Here is a 19360-nt window from a genome sequence, read left to right on the forward strand (position 1 = left end):
ACTTTATAATCCAAATTCTACATTTAGTATGCATGCGGTGCGAATTAAGCAATTGTCTGCCTATGTGTAGATACATATAAATATTAAATATGCATTAGCTTTAGGTTCACTTGACTCACACACACACTCTATAAAATTTTCAGCATTCGCCCATTTGTATGCTATACTTTTTTTATATTTTATTTGTATTTGTAATGCTCTCTAGCAGAAAGTCTACCTCAAGCTCTGCTACAGCCACGTGACGCCGCAATGTGTTAAATTTTTACAGTTGAATTTGTTATGCGACGCTTTACACTGAGAGAAAAATTTAAATTAAATATTTTCGCTACTTGATATAATTACGAATTAATGAAAATGAGCATAGAAACTCTTTAACTTATCAAATTTTAATAAGAAATAAAGTTCGAAATGTGGCGTTTTAAGCGTACAAAGTACTTAATTTTTTTTCTCTGTGTATGTGTGTGTGTACATTTGTGTGTGTGTTGAGTAAATTTGAATTTGATTGAAAAGCATGTGACATAGCGGCAGCAAAGCGCGCTCAGCTTGAGGCTGCTCCTTTTTACCTGGGCTTGTCGCTTCCTTTTGATGCAGCCTGCGACCCCGTTGCCCCGTTGTCCCGTTGCCCCTTTGTGCCCCACCCTCCTCCCTCTGCGACATCTTCTTTGCCTTTGCCTCGTTGTCGTCTGCAGCTTAGATAACGTTGAACGGTGCGCATCATTTGGCGCCCAGTCTTGACTGCTTACTTTGCCACACGTTGCGGTACGGTTGCGTCTCAGCTTGTCAAATGGTTTTGTATAGATTTCTGGCCCCACCAAGACTCCCGCTTCGATTATTCCCATCGAATAACACTACTCACTAACCGTGCACAGACCTTTGTGAGTTTTTGTGACAGCTTGTTAGACGTAGTATGTATTCTAGTTTAGATAGGGCAGGGCAACAGCAAAGGGAAGGGAAAAGGGAAAGGGAAGCAGAAAGGGAAGGAGAAGGAGAAGGGGAAGAGGAAGTAGCACTGGCAAAGCATTGTGCAGCAAACTGACAACGATGAATGTAAGCGATTTATTTTATGATTTATTGCTTATACTCATTGTATTCGCAACCATGGATTTACTATACACATACATACAAGCATATATATCCATTTAAGTATGTACAATACAATATATATATACAAATACATTTATTTGTCACATTGTTAACACTTGCAAATCATTTGGATATTGATATTTCCTATGTGACTATTCATTTCAAAAGTACATTAAAGTATGTATTACAATTAAACTTATCACGTTAAGAAGTGTACTCATTAAACAATCTAGAGATTCCCCAGACTTAACAGAAATATAATATATCTATACAGTGTACAAACTTCCTTCCCATCTGAATCGATATACCCTCTTCAAAAGTATAATCAACAAGACTGAAACATTTAAAAATTTAAATTCAATCAAGTGTCAAATTAGTGGGGATTTTAAATTTAAGCGTTCCCTTTTTTTGTTGCCATTCAACTCATAAATAAAACATGCACCTGCCACTCAATTAGGAACCCTGTGGCACAGTCGGAACCCAGCTGGACCAACTGGAGGCGGCGGGGCGTGGCACTGTCGAAGTGCCAAGAGCTACAAATCAAAATGTATAAAACATGCAATTTGTTTGCCAAAAGTCACGCGTAACTTGTGACCCAAACTTCTCCAGGGACAAAAGCAACAGACTAAGCATAAGAATCGAGAAAGAGATAGAGATAGAGAGAGAGAGAGAGAGAGAGAGAGAGAGAGAGAGATAAACTGAGTCAGAGTATCTGACAGTTTGAAACGCATCAAACTGTATGCAAATGAAGTGTTAAAGTTAAAAAACAGTGCCAAAAAAAAGAAAACTACACATTTTGTCTTGCTTTGACTCACTCAACCTGGGTGTGATGTTATTTCGATTTGGTATCCATCACAACCTCCTTGAGTGAGCGATAGCAGGATAGAATATCCACTAAGCTAAACCGCTGACCAATGAAAAATTATGCAACAAAAGTTCAGCTTGCAAAGATAAACAAAATTGGCTATTAACATAAGGCAAGAAAAAGAAATTATACTAAAAACTATTTCAAGTAAGCTCCGATTAAAAGTTGTCTTAAACTAAAAAACTTTAATATGTATCCAAGAATAAATCGTAAATCAATAAAAATTTTGTGATAATTTAAAAGTTAAGAAATCCAATCTAAATTTTCCTTTCTTCTCTCTCTGCTCTATTAATAAATTAAAGTAAAAAAAATAGTTAAAATTAACAGCCAATTTAAACATTTTAAAGAATTAATCTCGACTTTCGAAATTTATTCCATTTATATTAATATGTTATTATTCAAGATAATATGTAGAAATACTAATATGCTGCACGTTGAAGTGTTTATTCAATTTTAATAATGGAAACAGAGCCCATCTCATGTTGCTATTCTAATCCCAAGTCTTCAGTAAAATGATTTACAGACACACAGATGCTCTTTCTGACATCCGAATAGCCAAGTTCATCCCAGATGCAGGAGGCTCAACATTTAAAAAGGCCTCGGGACAAAAGTCAAGCTGCGTATGCATAATAAAATTTTGAAATGCCAATTTAATAATGCTTAATGGCAAAAATCATTTTTGGTAATAAATTTATAAGCACATCTCAGGCAATATGATGAGGCTATGTTCCATCATTCCCCCCTCTGAGTGTGTGTCTGAGTGTGTGCGCGTGTGTGTGTGTGAGTGCCCCTGGGGCAAGCACTCAAGTTGAAGCTGTAGCAGTGGCAGTGGCAAAGCGTCTTGTGGCAAATATTTACCTTTTGGGAGGCATGTGAAAATAACATTTGCAATTTTAAACACTTGAGACTTGTCGCCAGCTGCTTGGTAATTTTTCAGCACCATCAATACTCATGTGTGTGTGTGCGTGTATGTGTGTGTGTGTGTGTGTGTCTGTCAAATTCGGCTCACACTAATGACAATTTTCATTTCTATACTTATTTTTTGTTGCTGTTGCTGTTGTTGTTTCCGCTGGTTATTACTCTTGTGGCTACAATGTGATTATTTATTAATTAAATTTGCCATGAGACAGCTAAGGCAACTAAAGTAAATTCGTTTGTTTTTGTGTTTGTGTTGGTTTTTGTGGCTTTTAGCTTTGGGCTTACAATGTGGTTCAGAACAGCTCTATTCTATTATTTGCGGACTTAGACCTTTGGCCTGGCTTTGCTGCGTATGAGTATTTTTTAAAGCATTCCATCGACTTGGTTCATAGCCCTTTCTTTAATATTGCTTTCTTTTTTTGTATGTTGCCTTTGGGTCTTCGGTCCTTCTGGCCAAAAACCTAAATATTTAATGTGCCCACTTGGAAGCTCAAGCGTAATTATCTCCTGTCATTCTCGGACAGCTGAAGTTATGTATGTGAGCCAAGGTGTCCAGTTGCCTAGGCATCCGGATACCCAGGTGGTTAAGGCTGCGATAAATTGTAGTTAAAGCGCTTATAAATAGAACTTAAAGGATAAACATTAATAGTGAGAATATGTCAACTAAATTATTCCAGTTAACGTGCTCGTTTGGGATGCAAAGCATATAGTGTTAATTAATGCCATCAAACTAGATGAAATGCAATTAAATTTATGATTTTCAGTTAAAATAGAACTTAAACTTCGTTCTCATATTTAAATTTTTATTACTTTAAAGTATAATTAATCAACACAATCCTTTACAGATACTAGATACTTGGATTAAATTATATAAATAGCTATCTAGCGATTTCTTAGGTAATAACTTTTATTTAAATTACATCATTATTGTCAAAATCATTTCAATCGTATGCTGTGAGTTATAATAATGTTATATAAATCTCTCACACTCTCAATGGGAGCTTTGATGACCCTTTTCTTGGTATTGGAAAATCAAAAGCCGTTGGCTGCCACTCTTCACTTGCCAAAATGTCAACATTACGCCAATCTCTGACAGCCTATCTCCTATCTCCAGTCATGTCACAAAGTATCTCCCACACATATTTTTGATTAAAATTGCAGGTAGTTTGAGTTCTCTAAGGTGTGAGGTGTAGATTGTGTGTAAGGGGTGTGTGTGTGTGTGTGTGTGTGTGTGTGTAACAACTGCTGTTGGCTGTCTGGCAGCAACGATTTGTTCGCCCTTCGTTGCCAATTGATTGAATTGAGCACATCGAGCCATGAAATGTTTGCCCGACGGCTAACAACTAAATCACCGTTGGCAGCTTTTGCATGTTTTTCCGTCTAAGGAAAAACCGTCAGCCAAGTCATTGCCTTCCAAAAAGAAAACTCTTACCAAGTAAATTCAAATTGCCGCAATAGTATACAACTACCAGATACTACATAAAAAAAGTCATTTTTAAATTCCACTTTGAAATTCTTGATTTTACCACGCATTTTTAAGTATGTATTCAGGATTTTATTGTTAAATAAGATTAAATGGCAACTATCCAGCATTAAAAAAAAACATAAGAAAAGTCAGAGAAACCTTAAATATTTTATCTACTTAAAAAAAAAACTTATAGAGCTCCGAAACTTAAAATATTTGCTGAAAGCCAAATGACAAATCGTGCTTGAATCAACATTTTGTACTCTGGAATTAATGTACTTCGGATGCCGCATTGGATTGATTTTAAGCCAGAATCCTGGATTATTCATTTCTTTTATAGCAGAATAAATTCTGAAAAGAATTGCAAGTAATTAATTTGCTTAGAGTTGAATGTGAATTTATGTTAAAATTTAAATGATAACTATTTGGAATAATTTAATTTTAAATATTTTTAAAGCTAATTAAATTACATTAAATGAAAAATACAAAAATATATATATTTGACTGTTAGCCTTAACTACCTCTTGAGGTAACCCAAAGTGCTGGGTACTGGAAGATGGCGTAATAGAAAATGCCTCTGGCCGCTCTGCTGCCAGCGAAGACAACGTTAGTATCGGTGGCATTGGTGGCATTGGTTGCATTGGCGGCATCAATGAAGTTGGTGGCGCATTTTGCAATTTTTTCCCCCGGAATCGCATAGATTTTTCTTTTGCCGGAGCCAGAGACAATTTCGTGCACATTTTCGCAGCGATTTTTTCCTATAAACTTCCGTTGAAAGTTTCTCTGGGGGTTTTATTTTTTTCTTTTATTATTTTCATTTTATTTTCATGCTTTTGGTTTTTGGTTTTGTTGTTAGACAGCTATCGAAAAAGTTTGGGCAATGTTTGCCCATGAGCGTAGCGAACTAACAAAATGAGTTTATTTTTTGCTTAATTTCGCACAAATTAAAAACGTCGATTCCGGCTCAGTAACGGCTCCAAAAATATTTCAAAAAAAAAAAAGTACAAAAAGAGAAGTGTATAAAGAAAAGCTCGTCTATAAAAAAAAGTTGAAGATGCGTGCGTTTGCCTGGAAACAGCAATTTTTCGTCGTCGCCCTAGCGAAAAACTTTTTAACAGCACTGTATGGCAGCTATAAATACTTGAGCATATGTATGTGTATCGCAGTGTGTGTAAATTACATAATTTTTTTTATTAAGAGTTTTCCGTATACTCATATATCGTATGGCCACTTCTTAAAAGTCAATTTCAAGAACTCAGCTTAGCTTATCAAGCATTCAATGAGTTGCCAAAGTCCTTAATCCTTATGCCTGAACGCCTGAAACTCAACTTAAATAAAAGTGTAAAATGAGCAGATTTACAGGAAGCCAAAAACGATTCGATTTACGCTTAAAATATATTTTTGTACAGATTGGAGTGTATGTATAAACTGGTTTATGATGTCCTCTCAAGTGAATGTGCACCATTAACTGTGAATACTTGAAAGAACAAGAGTATTAAAAACAGAATAAATACTGAAATGGGAGCTAGATTTCATATGGATTTGGTTGGAGTTGTTTTGAACTCAAATTCTTACTGCTCTCTTGTTATGTTGGATCAGTAAGTACATATGTCGGTAAGGGAATATAAATTGCTATCAGGAATAGAGTCGAAAAATAGAGTCATATAAATACAAAATTCAAAACAGTTGCTTTAAGCATATTTGCGGTAAAAAAATTACATAACAAATCCATGAACAAATTTTGAAAATCTAATAATAGCCTATCAGAAGTAGAAAGAGTCACATAAATACACAAATTAAACAAACATTTTTCATAAAATCAATCAACGAATGTTGATAGTTAAATAATCAATGAAAATTCAATAGAGCGTACTGTACGCATTTAATAAAAAATATTATAAATTCAGCAGTTGAGTAATTTGCTTACTATAATTTAATTATTTTAAATACATTATTAAATACTTTATTTCACTCAATAAAATACATATTCAAAAAGTGATATTTTATTAACGAAATAATCGCTTTTATTCAACAAATTTAAAAGCACATAAGTTCAAAATTTTATTAGATACATAAATTAATTTAATTGACTTACAAAATACTACCAAAACAAAATGAAAATTAAATTAACTAAAAAGAGAGCTTTAAATACTTTAGTTGGCTTGTATTACAGCGTACCTGCCTTTTTGCTCATCCCATAGCTCAGCCTATGAAATGTTGAAAATGGAGTCGCGCAGCCATTTGGCTAATTGTTCGGTTTGTTTTACGTGTAAGGCAACAAATTGGCCAAAACACACGTTTGCCAACAGCAGCAGCAGCAGTAGCAGAAACAGAAAGAGAAAGAGAAGTAGAGAGAAGACCAAAAGGTAGTTGCAACCAAGCCCAGATTCAGACCCGAACCCAAACCGTTGACTAAATAAACCCCATTGGCAGTGACATGTCCTCCATGTATCCCTCTGGCTTGCAGTTAGCGAGGCGGGTTCATAATAATTTAAATGCTCGGCACACAAAGTGACATGGCAAAGACAAACAGAGGTCAAACCGAGAGGCTCCAGCTGTTGCTACAGTTGTTGCTACAGTTGTTGCCACAGTTGCTGTTGCAGCTGCAAATGGCTACGTGACAGGACACAGTGCAATGGTTCGCATTTAAATCCGAGCGCAGTAGCAACAAAATTAGCACGACAAAGGGAACCGTCAGCAAGGTGGTAAAATGGAGAGTGAGAGAGCATGATGAACGATGGGAGAAATGAGTGGCAGAGTGAGAGGGGGGCTAGAGGGCAAGGGGAAAGGGAATTGGTAGTGCAGTTAATTTGCCATTGCGAGACAACAACAAGCTTTGAGCAAATAGCAAACGAGCCACATCACCAGCAGTAACAAGGCTGAGCCTGCCACTGCCACTCCCCTTTCCCTTCACCCTTTATCCTTGCCCCTGCTTCGTGTAAGGACAAACGGATCAACAACTAAGCAAACAAATGGCGTTGCAATTGAGCACGTTTTGGCCAAAGCGCCGGAATCACAGTCGAAAGTCGTAGAGCTGTCCATGGAAATGAACTGTGCCATAGAAAAACAGAACAGAACACAGGACACAGGACACAGGCATAGGTCAGGTCAAGTGACCATGCAGCAGTATCCAATCATTTGTACGTGTGGCTAATGATGTTGCAGTCAGATTCAGATTCAGATTGGGATACAAGGCGTATGTAGATTTAAATGCAGATACATCTTCAGTTGCCGAAACAGGTTCAGTCTTTGACTTGGCGACGTGTCAGCGGCCAATGGTCCGTTTGATTGGCAAAAGGGAGCACACATGTGTGTGGAAAGACCGCTTAAGTGAAGCGATCATGTGGGCGTGGCACGCAAGTGGTTAAATGCTTCAATGCATATTGACAACAAGAAAAAAAAAACACGCATACGCACTGTAAGCCAGCCGCAAATGAGAAACTACGAGCAGCAGGACATGGTTGCCAGGACAAGGCAGACTTTTTGTTTGCCAACCAACAAAGAGTGCAGCATCGAAAAAAAAAATGGTAAAAGGCAAAGGGATAAAAAAAAGTAAATGTGATATTAAGAAACACAACAACAGCAGCTGCCCAGGCCTGGGGATTTTATGTAAACCATACACACACATACACATATATATATATATATACATTTAAAGGGAGGCAAAAAAAATAAAAGCAGGACAAAACTTTTTGCTTTAGTAAAGAGCAACAGACGTGGCCAAGGCTACAATGGCATAAAAGAAACATAACTAATTTGCATAAAATGTTGAAACACCGAAACAACCTAGAGAGAAAGAGAGAGAGAGAGAGTACTCAAGAGGACTCCCAGAATCTGCTAGGAATATTGTTGCTACAAGGATAGGTAACAGACCTGGTCGAAAAACTTCTGTCCAAGCGGAAATCGAGTAAAAGTCGTAAGTGAAGAGTTTCACTAAGAGTAAAGGATATACATATATATTCATAGTCCGGTGCTATTTGTGCCTTTCAGGTAAATTTGTTGCCAACTTTGGCACAAAATTTCCAAAAAATACTCAACTAAGTGACAGTTTTAGTCCTCTACCTTTGCTCTACTCCTCCTCCTCCTCCTCATCCTTTTGGGACCAGCCAAACTGGCTTGTATATGCAACAAACAAAATATATATTTTTGCATCTAAATCTGAAAGTTATGTGTGTGTGCATGGGTGTATAAATGTGTTTGTGTGTGTGTGTGTTTGTGTAAAAGTAAAATCCCCTCATATTAGCGGTTTGTATCTTTTGCAACATGACCATGTTGAGACAAAGTTGTAGGCCAAAATGTCAGCGAACAATGTGCAAAGACTATTAACAATGTGTGTGCGTGTGCGTGTGCGTGTGTGTGTGCGTGTGCGTGTGTATGTGTGCTTGTGTGTCTATCTCTGCATAAGAAAAGAATCTTAGTTTGGTATGCGCTTTGAAGTCCGATTTTTTCTTTAATGCAAGTTAAAGGGTTGCCACCCCATAACAAAATTGTGTAAGATATGCGACAAACCATAAATTATTATATTTCTTCTTTTTCAATAAATTCCTTTATTTCTATGTGTAACATCAGTTTACAAATAATTCAATAGAATTTACTTTGGAAATTCCTTAAGCTAAACGATTGTTAAAACAATTATTTAATAAACAAATACCATTGAAAAAATATATTCAAATTCATTTAATTTTTTCATATAATTTTTTAGCATTTAAGTAAATGTTTTGAGCAATTTTCAAGTAAAAAATAAGCAGTTTAGCTAATAATTGACAAAATAAAATTCACATATTTGTTTTCTATTAGATATATTAGCTAAAATTAAAAAAAAATATTAAAAGACAATACAAATAAAATGTGTGATTTCTATTTTATCTAGACAATTATTTGATTATCCTTATTTTGAAAAACTCTTTTAAAATTTATGGTAATTCTAATTTTTCTAAATTGCAAAATAAATAATACATCATGATATTGACATAATGAAAAGGATTTTCTTATTAACATTAAATTCATTTGGATTACTTACAGTTTGGTGAATCAGTCGATGCCGGATGCCTCCAAGATACGGATGATGGTCGCAAAAGCTTTGCGCGTTTGGGAAAACAATTCCAAGTTGACATTTCGTGAAGTGTACAGCGATCAGGCGGATATACAGATTCTTTTTGCACGGTGCGTATAAAAAGGGGTGTTTGTGCAGGGTGGGGAGGGAGGGGGAGGGTAAACCATAAAAAAGAAAATCGTTATGTAGTGTCATAAACCTTGTGCACCATGGGCAAACACATAAAATTGCACTTAAAACCAGGCAACGATAAATAATCCAAGTATTAAACCATGAAACCAATGATGATGACGACAACTGAGGTGTGTGTGTGTGCGTGTGTGTGTGCGTGTGTGGGTGTGTGTATGCCATAAGCAATTTCAAATCAAAGAGTTTATGCTGCAGCTGTGTTTTTTATATAGATAAGTATATAGAACAGCTCGTTATTTCAATGCCAGTGAATTTGGCTAATCAACGCTCACTCGATAAATATAATAATAAGGTTTCCATGCTCTTCCTTAGACGCAATCACGGCGATGGCTATAATTTTGATGGACCTGGCCAGGTGCTGGCGCACGCCTTCTATCCCGCCGTGGGCCGTGGCGGTGATGCCCACTTTGATGAGGAGGAGACCTGGCTATTAGATGGCAAAAGCGATGATAGTCGTGGTAAGTGTGCATGTGTGCATGTGTGGTTGGCACATGATATAGTTAGTAAATGAATGCATAATTTAATTACATTTGATATTAATAATAGTAATAGATAATAATAATCATGGGCAGCTGCTGTTGCTGCGGTCACGTCGCGGCTAAAAAGCCTGCGGGCAAATTGCAGGCGCCAAAACCGCAGCCAACACTCACTCGCAAGGCAAAATCAATAAACGTTGCATACGCAACGGCGTAATGGAGCTGCTGCACTTCGGGGGGAAACCCCCAAAAACCCAAAAGCTCAAAACCAAAAACCAAAAACAACAAATGAGCAACTGGCGCCGGCTGACTGCCTGTTTGCCTGTTGTCCTGACCGTCCTGACTGCCTGCATGCGTTTTGTAATTTAGCGCTATAAATCGTGGCCCCTGGCAACAGCAACAGCAAAAGCAACAGCAACTGACAACTCCACAACTCCACAACTTCACAATTTCCCATATCCTACTTACCAACCTCAATGACATACCCTCAGAAAACCCAAAGCTCCAATCTGCCATCTCCAACCTCAACCCAATGTCGACATTTTTAATGGTTTTTAATGCCAATAAAAAATTGTCAGCATGACGCGTGACGCTGGCAAACGCAGCAATGAGCATTTTTCATACCCTGTAGCCATAAAGCGGCTATAAGCGGGCTTATTACATATGTGCAAGTGTGTGCAACCAAATTCTGTATAAAACACGGAAATTTTATTCTGTTATCGTTAAAGTTTCACATAAATACTCTACGCTTTATCAATTTCAATTGTCTCTCTCAGTCTTCTTAAGAGCTAGACTTACTAATTTCTCGCAAAACTAATTTTTTTTAGACTTTTTCCTTACTCCAAAACAAAATTTAAAACATATAACTTTGATTTTGAATACTGCATCTTAGATTTAACCAACTTTAAATCAATGCAAGCAATCTTAATTATTAATAAGCTATCAAAGTTTCTGTAAGAGCTAGAGGTACCAAATTTTTGCATAGCAACTTCAGACTCTTTGATCAATGCCAAAAAAAAGTCTACTAATTTTTTTTAATAATTTTAAATTTGGATATATTCAGTATTTTTAAATACTTCCGTAAGATCACCGAATAATTACACAGCCATAATTATAGCTGATTTATTTTACAACACTTGCGTATTAGTCCAGGGTAACAGGCGAGTCAATCAGTATTATCTAAATCTATCTTACTCATGTTTTTTGCTCCAAAATGTTGCAACGACGCCATTTTTATGCCACTTACAAAGTCGTCAAGGCGACGACAACGGCAACGTCGTTGCTTTTGTGTCAGTCGCTGTTGCCATTAACCAGTCGCAATTTTACTGTCATTTTTGCAGGCACCAACTTTCTGAATGTGGCTCTACATGAACTGGGTCATTCGTTGGGATTGGGCCACTCGACGGACTCGAATGCGGTCATGTTTCCCTGGTATCAGAACAATGAGGTGGATGGCAAGCTTCCCGATGATGATCGTAATGCCATACAGGAGCTTTATGGGGCCAAGGAGAAAGTTTGGGGACCTTATCGACCGCAAACCACAACGAGTACCACAACAACGACAACAACAAGGCGACCGCTTACCTATTATCCCAATCGTCATCCCAATTACTATCCCAACTATAATCCGAATAGAGATCGCACGCGCGACCGAGAACGACAAGAACGAGAGCGACAAGAGCGAGAGCGCCAAGAGCAAGAACGAGCACGTGATCGAGAACGTATGCACCGAGAGCGTCAGCAACGAGAGCGTGAACAACGAGAGCGTGAACGAGAACAGCGTGAAAGAGAACGAGGGCGAGAACGAGAGCGCATGACAACAACAACAACAACGAGAGCAACAAAGCCAACGAGAAGAACACAAGTCACAGGACATACCTACAGACCATACAACTATCCCTCGGTTTATCAGACCAGTAAACCATATAAACCCCAAAAGCCACGCAAAATCAAACCCGACAGCTGTATGACCAGCTACGATGCTATCTCAATGATACGCAGTGAATTATGGATCTTCAGGGGACAGGTAATCAACGAGTAGTATGAAAAATAGTTAAAACACTGGAAATTAACCTATACTTTCCTTAAATCTACAGTATCTTTGGCGTATTGGTTCAAAGGGCTTATATAATGGTTATCCGACGGAAACGCGACGTCACTGGGAAGCACTGCCCGAGGATTTCAACAAGGTGGACGCCGCCTTTGAGAATCAACAGCGACAGATTGTCTTCTTTATAGGTAAGTGACAAGTAACGAGTAACGAGTAAATATTTGGCATTCAACTGAATTCTATTTATTTAAAGGTCGTCAGTATTACGTGTTCGATTCGGTGTCCTTGGCACCTGGTTATCCGCAACCATTGACCACCTTGGGATTACCACCGACACTGACCCACATAGATGCGGCATTTGTCTGGGGCCACAACAATCGCACATATTTGACGAGTGGCACACTCTACTGGCGCATTGATGAGAACACGGGCAAGGTGGAGCTGGATTATCCGCGAGATATGTCCATATGGGCAGGTGTCGGCTATAACATCGATGCCGCATTCCAGTATACGAACGGCAAGACCTATTTCTTCAAGAACCTGGGCTACTGGGAGTTCAACGACGATCGCATGAAGGTGGCACATGCTCGACCCAAGATATCGTCCCGCAAGTGGATGCAATGTGCGCGCAGTGTCAACGATGTGGATGAGGAACAACGCTGGACATCGCCACTGGTATCTGGCACCAATGAAACAACAGAAACCAACTCCGCTGACTGCCTAAGGCGGAGGCACAGTCTGATTGGGATTGTGGTACTCCTGCTCACATGGTTGGCTTGGCATTGATCTATAAGAATTAAAATATAGCTTTAAGCTTAGCTATAGCCATGATTCAAAAGAATACTTATAGTCCTGAAAGGGAATTCTGCAAGGGAATGATAGATATACATAGATAACGAATACTGTCAGACAGTTGAACGCTTCCCCGAAGACAACACACAAAGCGGCCTTACAAACTGATTTTCCCAATTATCAATTTATTATTTTTATAAGAATACTTGCCAATTGTGCACACAGACACCATCTATTGGTCCAAATAGCAGGATTGTTTAATCGCATGTACTAATTTTATACAAACTTTATAAATATATACAAAATTTATACAATATTTACTATAAGATATTTAGTCCTTAAAAATTAAAATATATAAATATAAAGATCTACGTAAATAATTACGCACTGAATCAATTGAGAACTTCTCAGCCACAACTGCCTTATAATTAAGTACAGTATTGCTTCATATGGACGAACAGATTGGCCCGAGTCTTAGTAGCTATGAGCTGCCCGCATTTTATGTTTGATTTGATTATAAACATTTCTAATTATTTATATTTAAATGTGATATTATCATAAATTTTATGTGTGCGATTGAATTAATTAAAACACAAGAACTCAAGAACAAAATCCAATCGACAATTTCAAATAAATATTTTTTGTTAGCATTAGTTTTATATATATACATGTATATTTATACTTAAACACCCACATTTAAGTTGAGAATATCGTTTTATATATTTTTATGAAATAAATACGAAATAATAAAACATATTTGCAACACAAACTGGAATTGACATTTTTTCGCTCATTTTAATACACACACTTGACATAAGAAGTTACTTTTTTCGACACCAGATGGCAAATAGCTCAAGTTTAATTAATATTGCATACTTTTGTGATGAAGTTTAAATTTGATTTTTGTCAATAAATTGCATACTTTTTCTGTATAAAATGAATTCCCATAACAGGCATAGTAGGTTGAAAATTTTAAACGAGATTGCGCTTCAAGGGATTCATGGATTTTGAAGGAAACAGAAATAGGAAAATTTGAATTTTCAAATATTGATTAAACAATATTATTGATAATATTGATTATCCACAAATGTTTTGTTGGAAAATATTTGGACAGAAATTTGATAAGTCTGTGATGAAATATTATCGTTATGCTTTTAAACGATGAGAAGCATTTTTTTTCAAATGCAGATAATATCATGTTGTGTATATTTATTGGAGTAAATTCTTATGACGAGTTATACGAGCTTTTTGGGTTATAAAATAATTAATATGGTACTTTTTTATAATGACGTGTCACAAAGGCGATCAAACCAATTATAATTGCTATATTTGTGTCTATATCTCACATAAAATGTGGTGATAAGAAATGATAATGTGGTATATGTAAAAACCGAAAAAACCGGGTGAAATACTAAAAAAAAATACAAAACAGATGTATCATGTTTAACGATAATGCTCTTATCTAGCTATAGACAGGTAAATGGAAACGCTTTAGATATCTGTTTATAGCTGATAACTGGGCCCAGAGACAATGCTAAGCGTAAAGTGGGCTCAGAGAAAGAGCAGATGTTTCGGATACCAAAAACTCATATGTGAGTCTGAATATTTTAAATTAGAAAGTTTTTCAGTGCATTGATAATGCTGTAATGTGTACTTAAATATTCTTTATATTTTGTTATCTTATCAGTTGTAAAGCTTTTGACCAAATCGCTTCCGTAGAGCCCAACAAATTAGATTCTCTCGCTCAGTTGCTGCTCTCGGATTGACTCTTCAATGGAAACAACTGTCATTAGTCGATGCGTCATTGCCCGTGACGACACCAAAAAGAGTGCACCTCCCAGTCCGAATATGAATCCGATTCTGAGTGCGAGTGCCAGTGACAGAACGAGTGTCTGAACGAGTATCGAGCACAGATACAAAAAAAAAAGGTAACGACTATTCCGGATCGTTGACAGTCGCGAATAGACCACAGTCGAGTTCAGTAGTTAGTGGTTTGACATTTAAATACGAATACGGAGCACGACGTGAATTATACGCATAGCCATATATATACATATAGACACCTACATACTTGCCTCTATAAATAACAACTTATATTAAATTAAAGACAATTGTGAGTAGAGGTCGAAAATTGAACTGAGCATTGTGCTGTATACTCAAGACAAGTCAAGGCCCAAGCCCATATGGTTGATAAGGGTTTTACCCATCTTAACCGTAACGAGACCTAGAACTATAGAGCCGTAATCGTTATCTGAACGTGTTTGGTATTTACTATTTACCCAAGGGTTTACACAAATCTATGACAAATCATTTGGTAAATTTGAGTACCTGGTAGCCTTAGTCCATATCTAATCAAGAGTTAAGGCCATGACAATTGCAAATGGCCCCGGAAGTTGACAAATTTTAATAAATCAAAGTTCTATGTATAATCATATCTACTACAGATAACTCAACCTGAACCATGTCGTCTCATCAATCCATCGATGATAATGCCATACGTCCATTGAGCGCTGAATTGGCGCTAAAGGCGCATCAGGAACTGGGTGAGGTTCCCGATCGTGTCTCCGCTGACATTCAGGCGCTTCGTACTTGGATCTCAAAGCAGCCGCATTTGAAGGCACGACAGGATGCACAATTTCTGGTCGCCTTTCTGCGGGGCTGCAAGTACAGTCTGGAGAAGACCAAACTGAAGCTGGACAACTTCTATGCGATGCGGGGTGCAGTGCCGGAATTATACAATAATCGTTTTGTGGGCGAGAAACAGTTGAGCATACTCAAAACGGCGTAAGTACTTTAAGTTCACAAGATTTTTTAGTAATTCAAATGGATTTATATCAACCTTTTTTCCCTGACAGCTGCCTGCTGCGACTGTCGCAACCACTGCAGGTGGACGGACCACGTATACACATCTCACGCTATGCTCAGTACGATTCCAACAAGTATTCCATTGCGGAGGTGATGCAAGTGAACACCATGTTGGGTGAAATACAAATACGTGAAGATGATAATGCCATGGTATCTGGATTCGTTGAGATTATTGATATGAAAGGTGTCACTGCCGGTCACATGTTCCAGTTCGATGTGGTGCTGATCAAGAAACTCGCTGTGCTGGGTGACAAAGCTCTGCCCTACAGGCCCAAGGGATTCCACTTCATCAACGCACCATCCACCGCCGAGAAAGCCATGTCCATAGCAAAGGGTTTAATGAGCGACAAGATACGCAAACGGGTGAGTACAGATTTATCCTACAATAGATATTCCTCAAATATAACGTTTTCTTTTTTTCAGTTCCACATACACTCCAAACTAGATACACTCTATCAATATGTGCCCAAGGAATGCTTGCCCGTTGAATATGGCGGCACCAATGGCACCATTCAAAATGTTGTGGATACTTGGACTCAGAAACTGATTGACTATACGGACTTCTTTGAGCAGGATGCACAATATGGCACAAATGAGAAACTGCGACGAGGTGAACCTATCAACTCCGAAACGCTCTTCGGAATTCAGGGATCATTTCGAAAACTGGACATTGATTAGTTTCTTTATCTAATTTTAGTACAAATTTTAATAATAATCCAAGTAATGAACAAAAACCATTTAAAGCACAAAACTAAATAGATTGTAAAATAGAACACAACAAAATTAAGCTAAACTGTTTAAAGATTCAAACAAAAATGCAGTTTTGACTAAGGCAGTGTCCAGGACAGGACAGGAACTTAGAGCTTGGCTTGAGCAGGCTGTTGGGACTTTTTGTTAACGAAAGCATGTGCCTCATCATAATAAGGATGGGCAGCTTCACGCACACGATCCAACCACTTGGCCACCTTGGGAAACTTCTTGTCATCCACAGTGTACTGGCAAAGCTCTGTAAATTGTACGAGATAGAATTAATATTAATAGGCAAACTAATAGAAGCTACTTACTTAGCTGTTCAATATCAGCGGAGCCAAGCAAATCCGCCACTGTAAGATTCTGTCCGATCAAAAAGTTGTCTTTGTCCAACCACAAGCGCTCTAGAAGACCCAAACTTCCTTCGACATTTTTGATTAGCTTTTCGACATGTTCCTGTTTTGGCTTGGGTTTAATTCCATTTACTGGAAACAGCCAAACGTCCCGGAAGTACGTGAGTGTAACCATGCGCAGGTTAAAGTGCTGCCACTCCAGGAACTCATCCACGCGTGCGCGATCCTCTAAGGACTTGGGATACAGTTGCTCAGTCAGTTGATTTTTAGCTGCCAGATAACTGCAATAGAGTAATTTATTTACAACAATTATATAACATTTAAAATAAAATAAACTATTCAATTAACAATTAAAATAATATAAATTTCATTTTAAATTTAACCAAAATGTTAAGAAGTTAAACATACCGAACCATTGCCCCGCTCTCGGACAAGTGGAAGTTGCCATTAACCAAGGCGGGCACTTTCTGGAAACGATTGATGTTCTTGTATTCATCGGTCAGTTGTTCGCCTGCCAAAAAAGAACTGCTTTTTAAATTGCCGCTAATAGAAACTGCAGCTGCAGGTAAACTCACGTTTGCGCAGCGCTACGGGGCAATCTTCGAATGGTGTTTTGGCCAATTTCAATGCAACCCAAAGTGCACGCGATGGCGGCGATAATAGATCATAGTAATATTTAATTGATTGAGCCATGTTGATAAATTGAATACCACAATTTGTAGAGCTCCGTTGGAATCAGCTGAGGTGCAAAGTTCACACTGAGCTGTTTTGCAGCACTGTTGTCTATGCGAACACTGGAACTTTGCGCTTATATAGTTATCTCACTCGCACTTATAATGCGCTGTATGACAAGTTGCGCGCGCTGATTTTTCAATTTAAATTGCCAACAAAAGAATAATTGTTAAAAAGAATGTTGTATATTCAGGCTCAGCAAGAATTTCAAATGTCAAAATGAAATTTTCACAATGATTAAGTGGATTTCGTTTCCAGCTTTATCAGCAACCTTGTATAAATAAATATCATAAACTTGTATGTGAAGCACAGATAATAGCAAAACTCAACACTTATCAGTTAGTTATTAGCTACAAATGATAAACAAATAAATTACACTAGAAATCAACGGAGTGTCATTTGTTTGGTGATTTTTTGTTTATCTAATTTTGATACAAATTTATAAAAATAATCAAAATCCAAAAATAATGTAATTTTGACTTTGGCAGTCTCAAGGACAGTAGCTTAGAGCTTGGCTGAATTAGCCTGTTGCGACTTTTTGTTAACGAAAGCATAAGCCTGATCATGATAGGGTTGAGTAGCTTGACGCACACGATCCAACCACTTGGCCACCTTGGGAAACTTTTTCTCATCCACAGTGTACTGACAGAGCTCTAAGATAATATGACATAGTTTAAATATAAATAGGAAAAGCACTTGAAACTACTTACTTAGCTGTTCAATGTCGGAGGAGCCGATCAAATCAGCTACTGTAAGGTTCTGTCCGATTAAGAAGTCATTGTCCAACCACAAGCGCTCCAGCAGTTCCAAACTTCCCTCCACATTTTTTACTAACTTTTCGCTTTCTTCCGGATTTGGCTTGGGCTTAATTCCATTGATCGGAAAGAGCCAACCTTCCAGGAAGTACGCGCCTGTAGGCAGTCGCAAGTTAAAGTATTGCCACCCCAAGAACTCATCCACACGTGCTCGTTCCTCAACAGACTTAGGATACAGCTGCTCAGTCAGTTTATTTGTATCCGCCAGATAGCTGCAAGTGTATTCGTTATTCGTATTGAATTTTAGGTTGAAACTATGTTCAACATACCGCACCATTGCTGCGCTCTCGGACAAGTGGAATTTGCCATCGACCAGAGCGGGCAATTTCTGGAAACGATTGATACTCTTGTATTCATCGGTCAGTTGTTCAACTAAAATTGTACAGAGTTTGGATTTTCCGGTATCAAATTCCAAATGCAGTTAAACTCACATTTACGAAGTGCCACAGGGCAATCTTCAAATGGCGTTTTGGCCAATTTCAATGCAATCCACAAAGCACGCGATGGTGGCGATAATAGATCGTAGTAATATTTAATTGCCTGGGCCATTTTGATGAATTGAACAGCACAACTTACAGAGATCCGATGGAATCAGCTGGGGTGCAAAGTTCAAATTGGCGCTTATATAGTGGTCTCCCTCACACTTATAATAGACCATATGGAAAGTTGTGCGCGCTTATTCAAATTGACAACAAAAATTAATTGCTAGCAAGAATATTTCCGGCACAGCAAGAACTTTAAATGTCATTTTGGTGTTTTCTTAATGATTAAGTGGATCTCGTTACCAGTTTTATCAACAACCTTGCTGTGCTTAAAAATATACAAAACATAAGCTAGTATCTAAGCAGATAATATCGAAACATAAGCCCAACGCTTCGATACGTCATGGACGCTTATCAGTTACAAATGATAAGCCCATAAATTACATTAGAAATCAAAGAAAAGTGCCAGTTG

At 37.7% G+C, this 19360-nt stretch overlaps 4 protein-coding genes across 5 annotated transcripts in view; 2 read left to right on the forward strand and 2 right to left on the reverse strand.

The window, feature by feature from the left end:
- The window catches only part of LOC117782950 (matrix metalloproteinase-2-like), a 55483-nt gene extending 41939 nt beyond the window's left edge, over window positions 1–13544 (forward strand). Inside the window, exons 2-6 of the mRNA XM_034620069.1 lie at window positions 9354–9494; window positions 9886–10031; window positions 11390–12075; window positions 12146–12287; window positions 12353–13544. Of these exons, the coding sequence (XP_034475960.1) occupies window positions 9370–9494; window positions 9886–10031; window positions 11390–12075; window positions 12146–12287; window positions 12353–12885 (1632 nt within the window). The 5' untranslated portion in view covers window positions 9354–9369 and the 3' untranslated portion in view covers window positions 12886–13544. The remainder of the gene's footprint in view (window positions 1–9353; window positions 9495–9885; window positions 10032–11389; window positions 12076–12145; window positions 12288–12352) is intronic.
- Window positions 13545–14824: 1280 nt separating this feature from the next.
- On the forward strand, window positions 14825–16566 carry LOC117785835 (alpha-tocopherol transfer protein-like). 2 transcript variants are annotated; one of them, XM_034624084.1, is made up of 4 exons: window positions 14825–15004; window positions 15336–15675; window positions 15747–16119; window positions 16180–16566. In XM_034624084.1, the coding sequence occupies exons 2-4, from the start codon at window positions 15353–15355 to the stop codon at window positions 16432–16434; spliced, it is 951 nt and encodes a 316-aa protein (XP_034479975.1). In that variant the 5' UTR covers window positions 14825–15004; window positions 15336–15352; the 3' UTR covers window positions 16435–16566. The 2 variants fall into 2 exon arrangements, with proteins under 2 accessions (XP_034479975.1, XP_034479976.1); XM_034624085.1 differs by lacking the exon at window positions 14825–15004 and adding an exon at window positions 15045–15205.
- On the reverse strand, window positions 16443–17696 carry LOC117785840 (glutathione S-transferase theta-3-like). The gene is made up of 4 exons (XM_034624091.1): window positions 17435–17696; window positions 17268–17370; window positions 16821–17140; window positions 16443–16762 (listed from the first exon to the last, which is right to left on the reverse strand). Exons 1-4 carry the CDS (start codon window positions 17550–17552, stop codon window positions 16614–16616), a joined length of 690 nt encoding a protein of 229 aa, XP_034479982.1. The 5' UTR covers window positions 17553–17696; the 3' UTR covers window positions 16443–16613.
- A 279-nt stretch (window positions 17697–17975) lies between these two features.
- On the reverse strand, window positions 17976–18992 carry LOC117785841 (glutathione S-transferase theta-3-like). The gene is made up of 4 exons (XM_034624092.1): window positions 18838–18992; window positions 18676–18778; window positions 18302–18618; window positions 17976–18244 (listed from the first exon to the last, which is right to left on the reverse strand). Exons 1-4 carry the CDS (start codon window positions 18953–18955, stop codon window positions 18096–18098), a joined length of 687 nt encoding a protein of 228 aa, XP_034479983.1. The 5' UTR covers window positions 18956–18992; the 3' UTR covers window positions 17976–18095.
- Window positions 18993–19360: the final 368 nt, after the last annotated feature.

The sequence above is a fragment of the Drosophila innubila genome, assembly GCF_004354385.1.
Source record: "Drosophila innubila isolate TH190305 chromosome 2R unlocalized genomic scaffold, UK_Dinn_1.0 1_C_2R, whole genome shotgun sequence".
NCBI classification, from domain to species: Eukaryota; Metazoa; Arthropoda; class Insecta; order Diptera; family Drosophilidae; genus Drosophila; species Drosophila innubila.

What these genes read in the sequence shown, in the direction of transcription:
- LOC117785835 (XM_034624084.1), top strand. Translation starts at nt 15,353, where the DNA reads ATGTCGTCTCATCAATCCATCGATGATAATGCCATACGTCCATTGAGC. An exon ending in TTGAGCATACTCAAAACGGC is followed by an intron (nt 15,676 to 15,746) that starts GTAAGTACTTTA and finishes TTTCCCTGACAG; the next exon opens with CTGCCTGCTGCGACTGTCGC. An exon ending in GCGACAAGATACGCAAACGG is followed by an intron (nt 16,120 to 16,179) that starts GTGAGTACAGAT and finishes TCTTTTTTTCAG; the next exon opens with TTCCACATACACTCCAAACT.
- LOC117785840 (XM_034624091.1), bottom strand. Translation starts at nt 17,552, where the DNA reads ATGGCTCAATCAATTAAATATTACTATGATCTATTATCGCCGCCATCG. An exon ending in CCCCGTAGCGCTGCGCAAAC is followed by an intron (nt 17,371 to 17,434) that starts GTGAGTTTACCT and finishes CTTTTTTGGCAG; the next exon opens with GCGAACAACTGACCGATGAA. An exon ending in CGCTGATATTGAACAGCTAA is followed by an intron (nt 16,763 to 16,820) that starts GTAAGTAGCTTC and finishes TACAATTTACAG; the next exon opens with AGCTTTGCCAGTACACTGTG.
- LOC117785841 (XM_034624092.1), bottom strand. Translation starts at nt 18,955, where the DNA reads ATGGCCCAGGCAATTAAATATTACTACGATCTATTATCGCCACCATCG. An exon ending in GAGAGCGCAGCAATGGTGCG is followed by an intron (nt 18,619 to 18,675) that starts GTATGTTGAACA and finishes ATACACTTGCAG; the next exon opens with CTATCTGGCGGATACAAATA. An exon ending in CTCCGACATTGAACAGCTAA is followed by an intron (nt 18,245 to 18,301) that starts GTAAGTAGTTTC and finishes ATATTATCTTAG; the next exon opens with AGCTCTGTCAGTACACTGTG.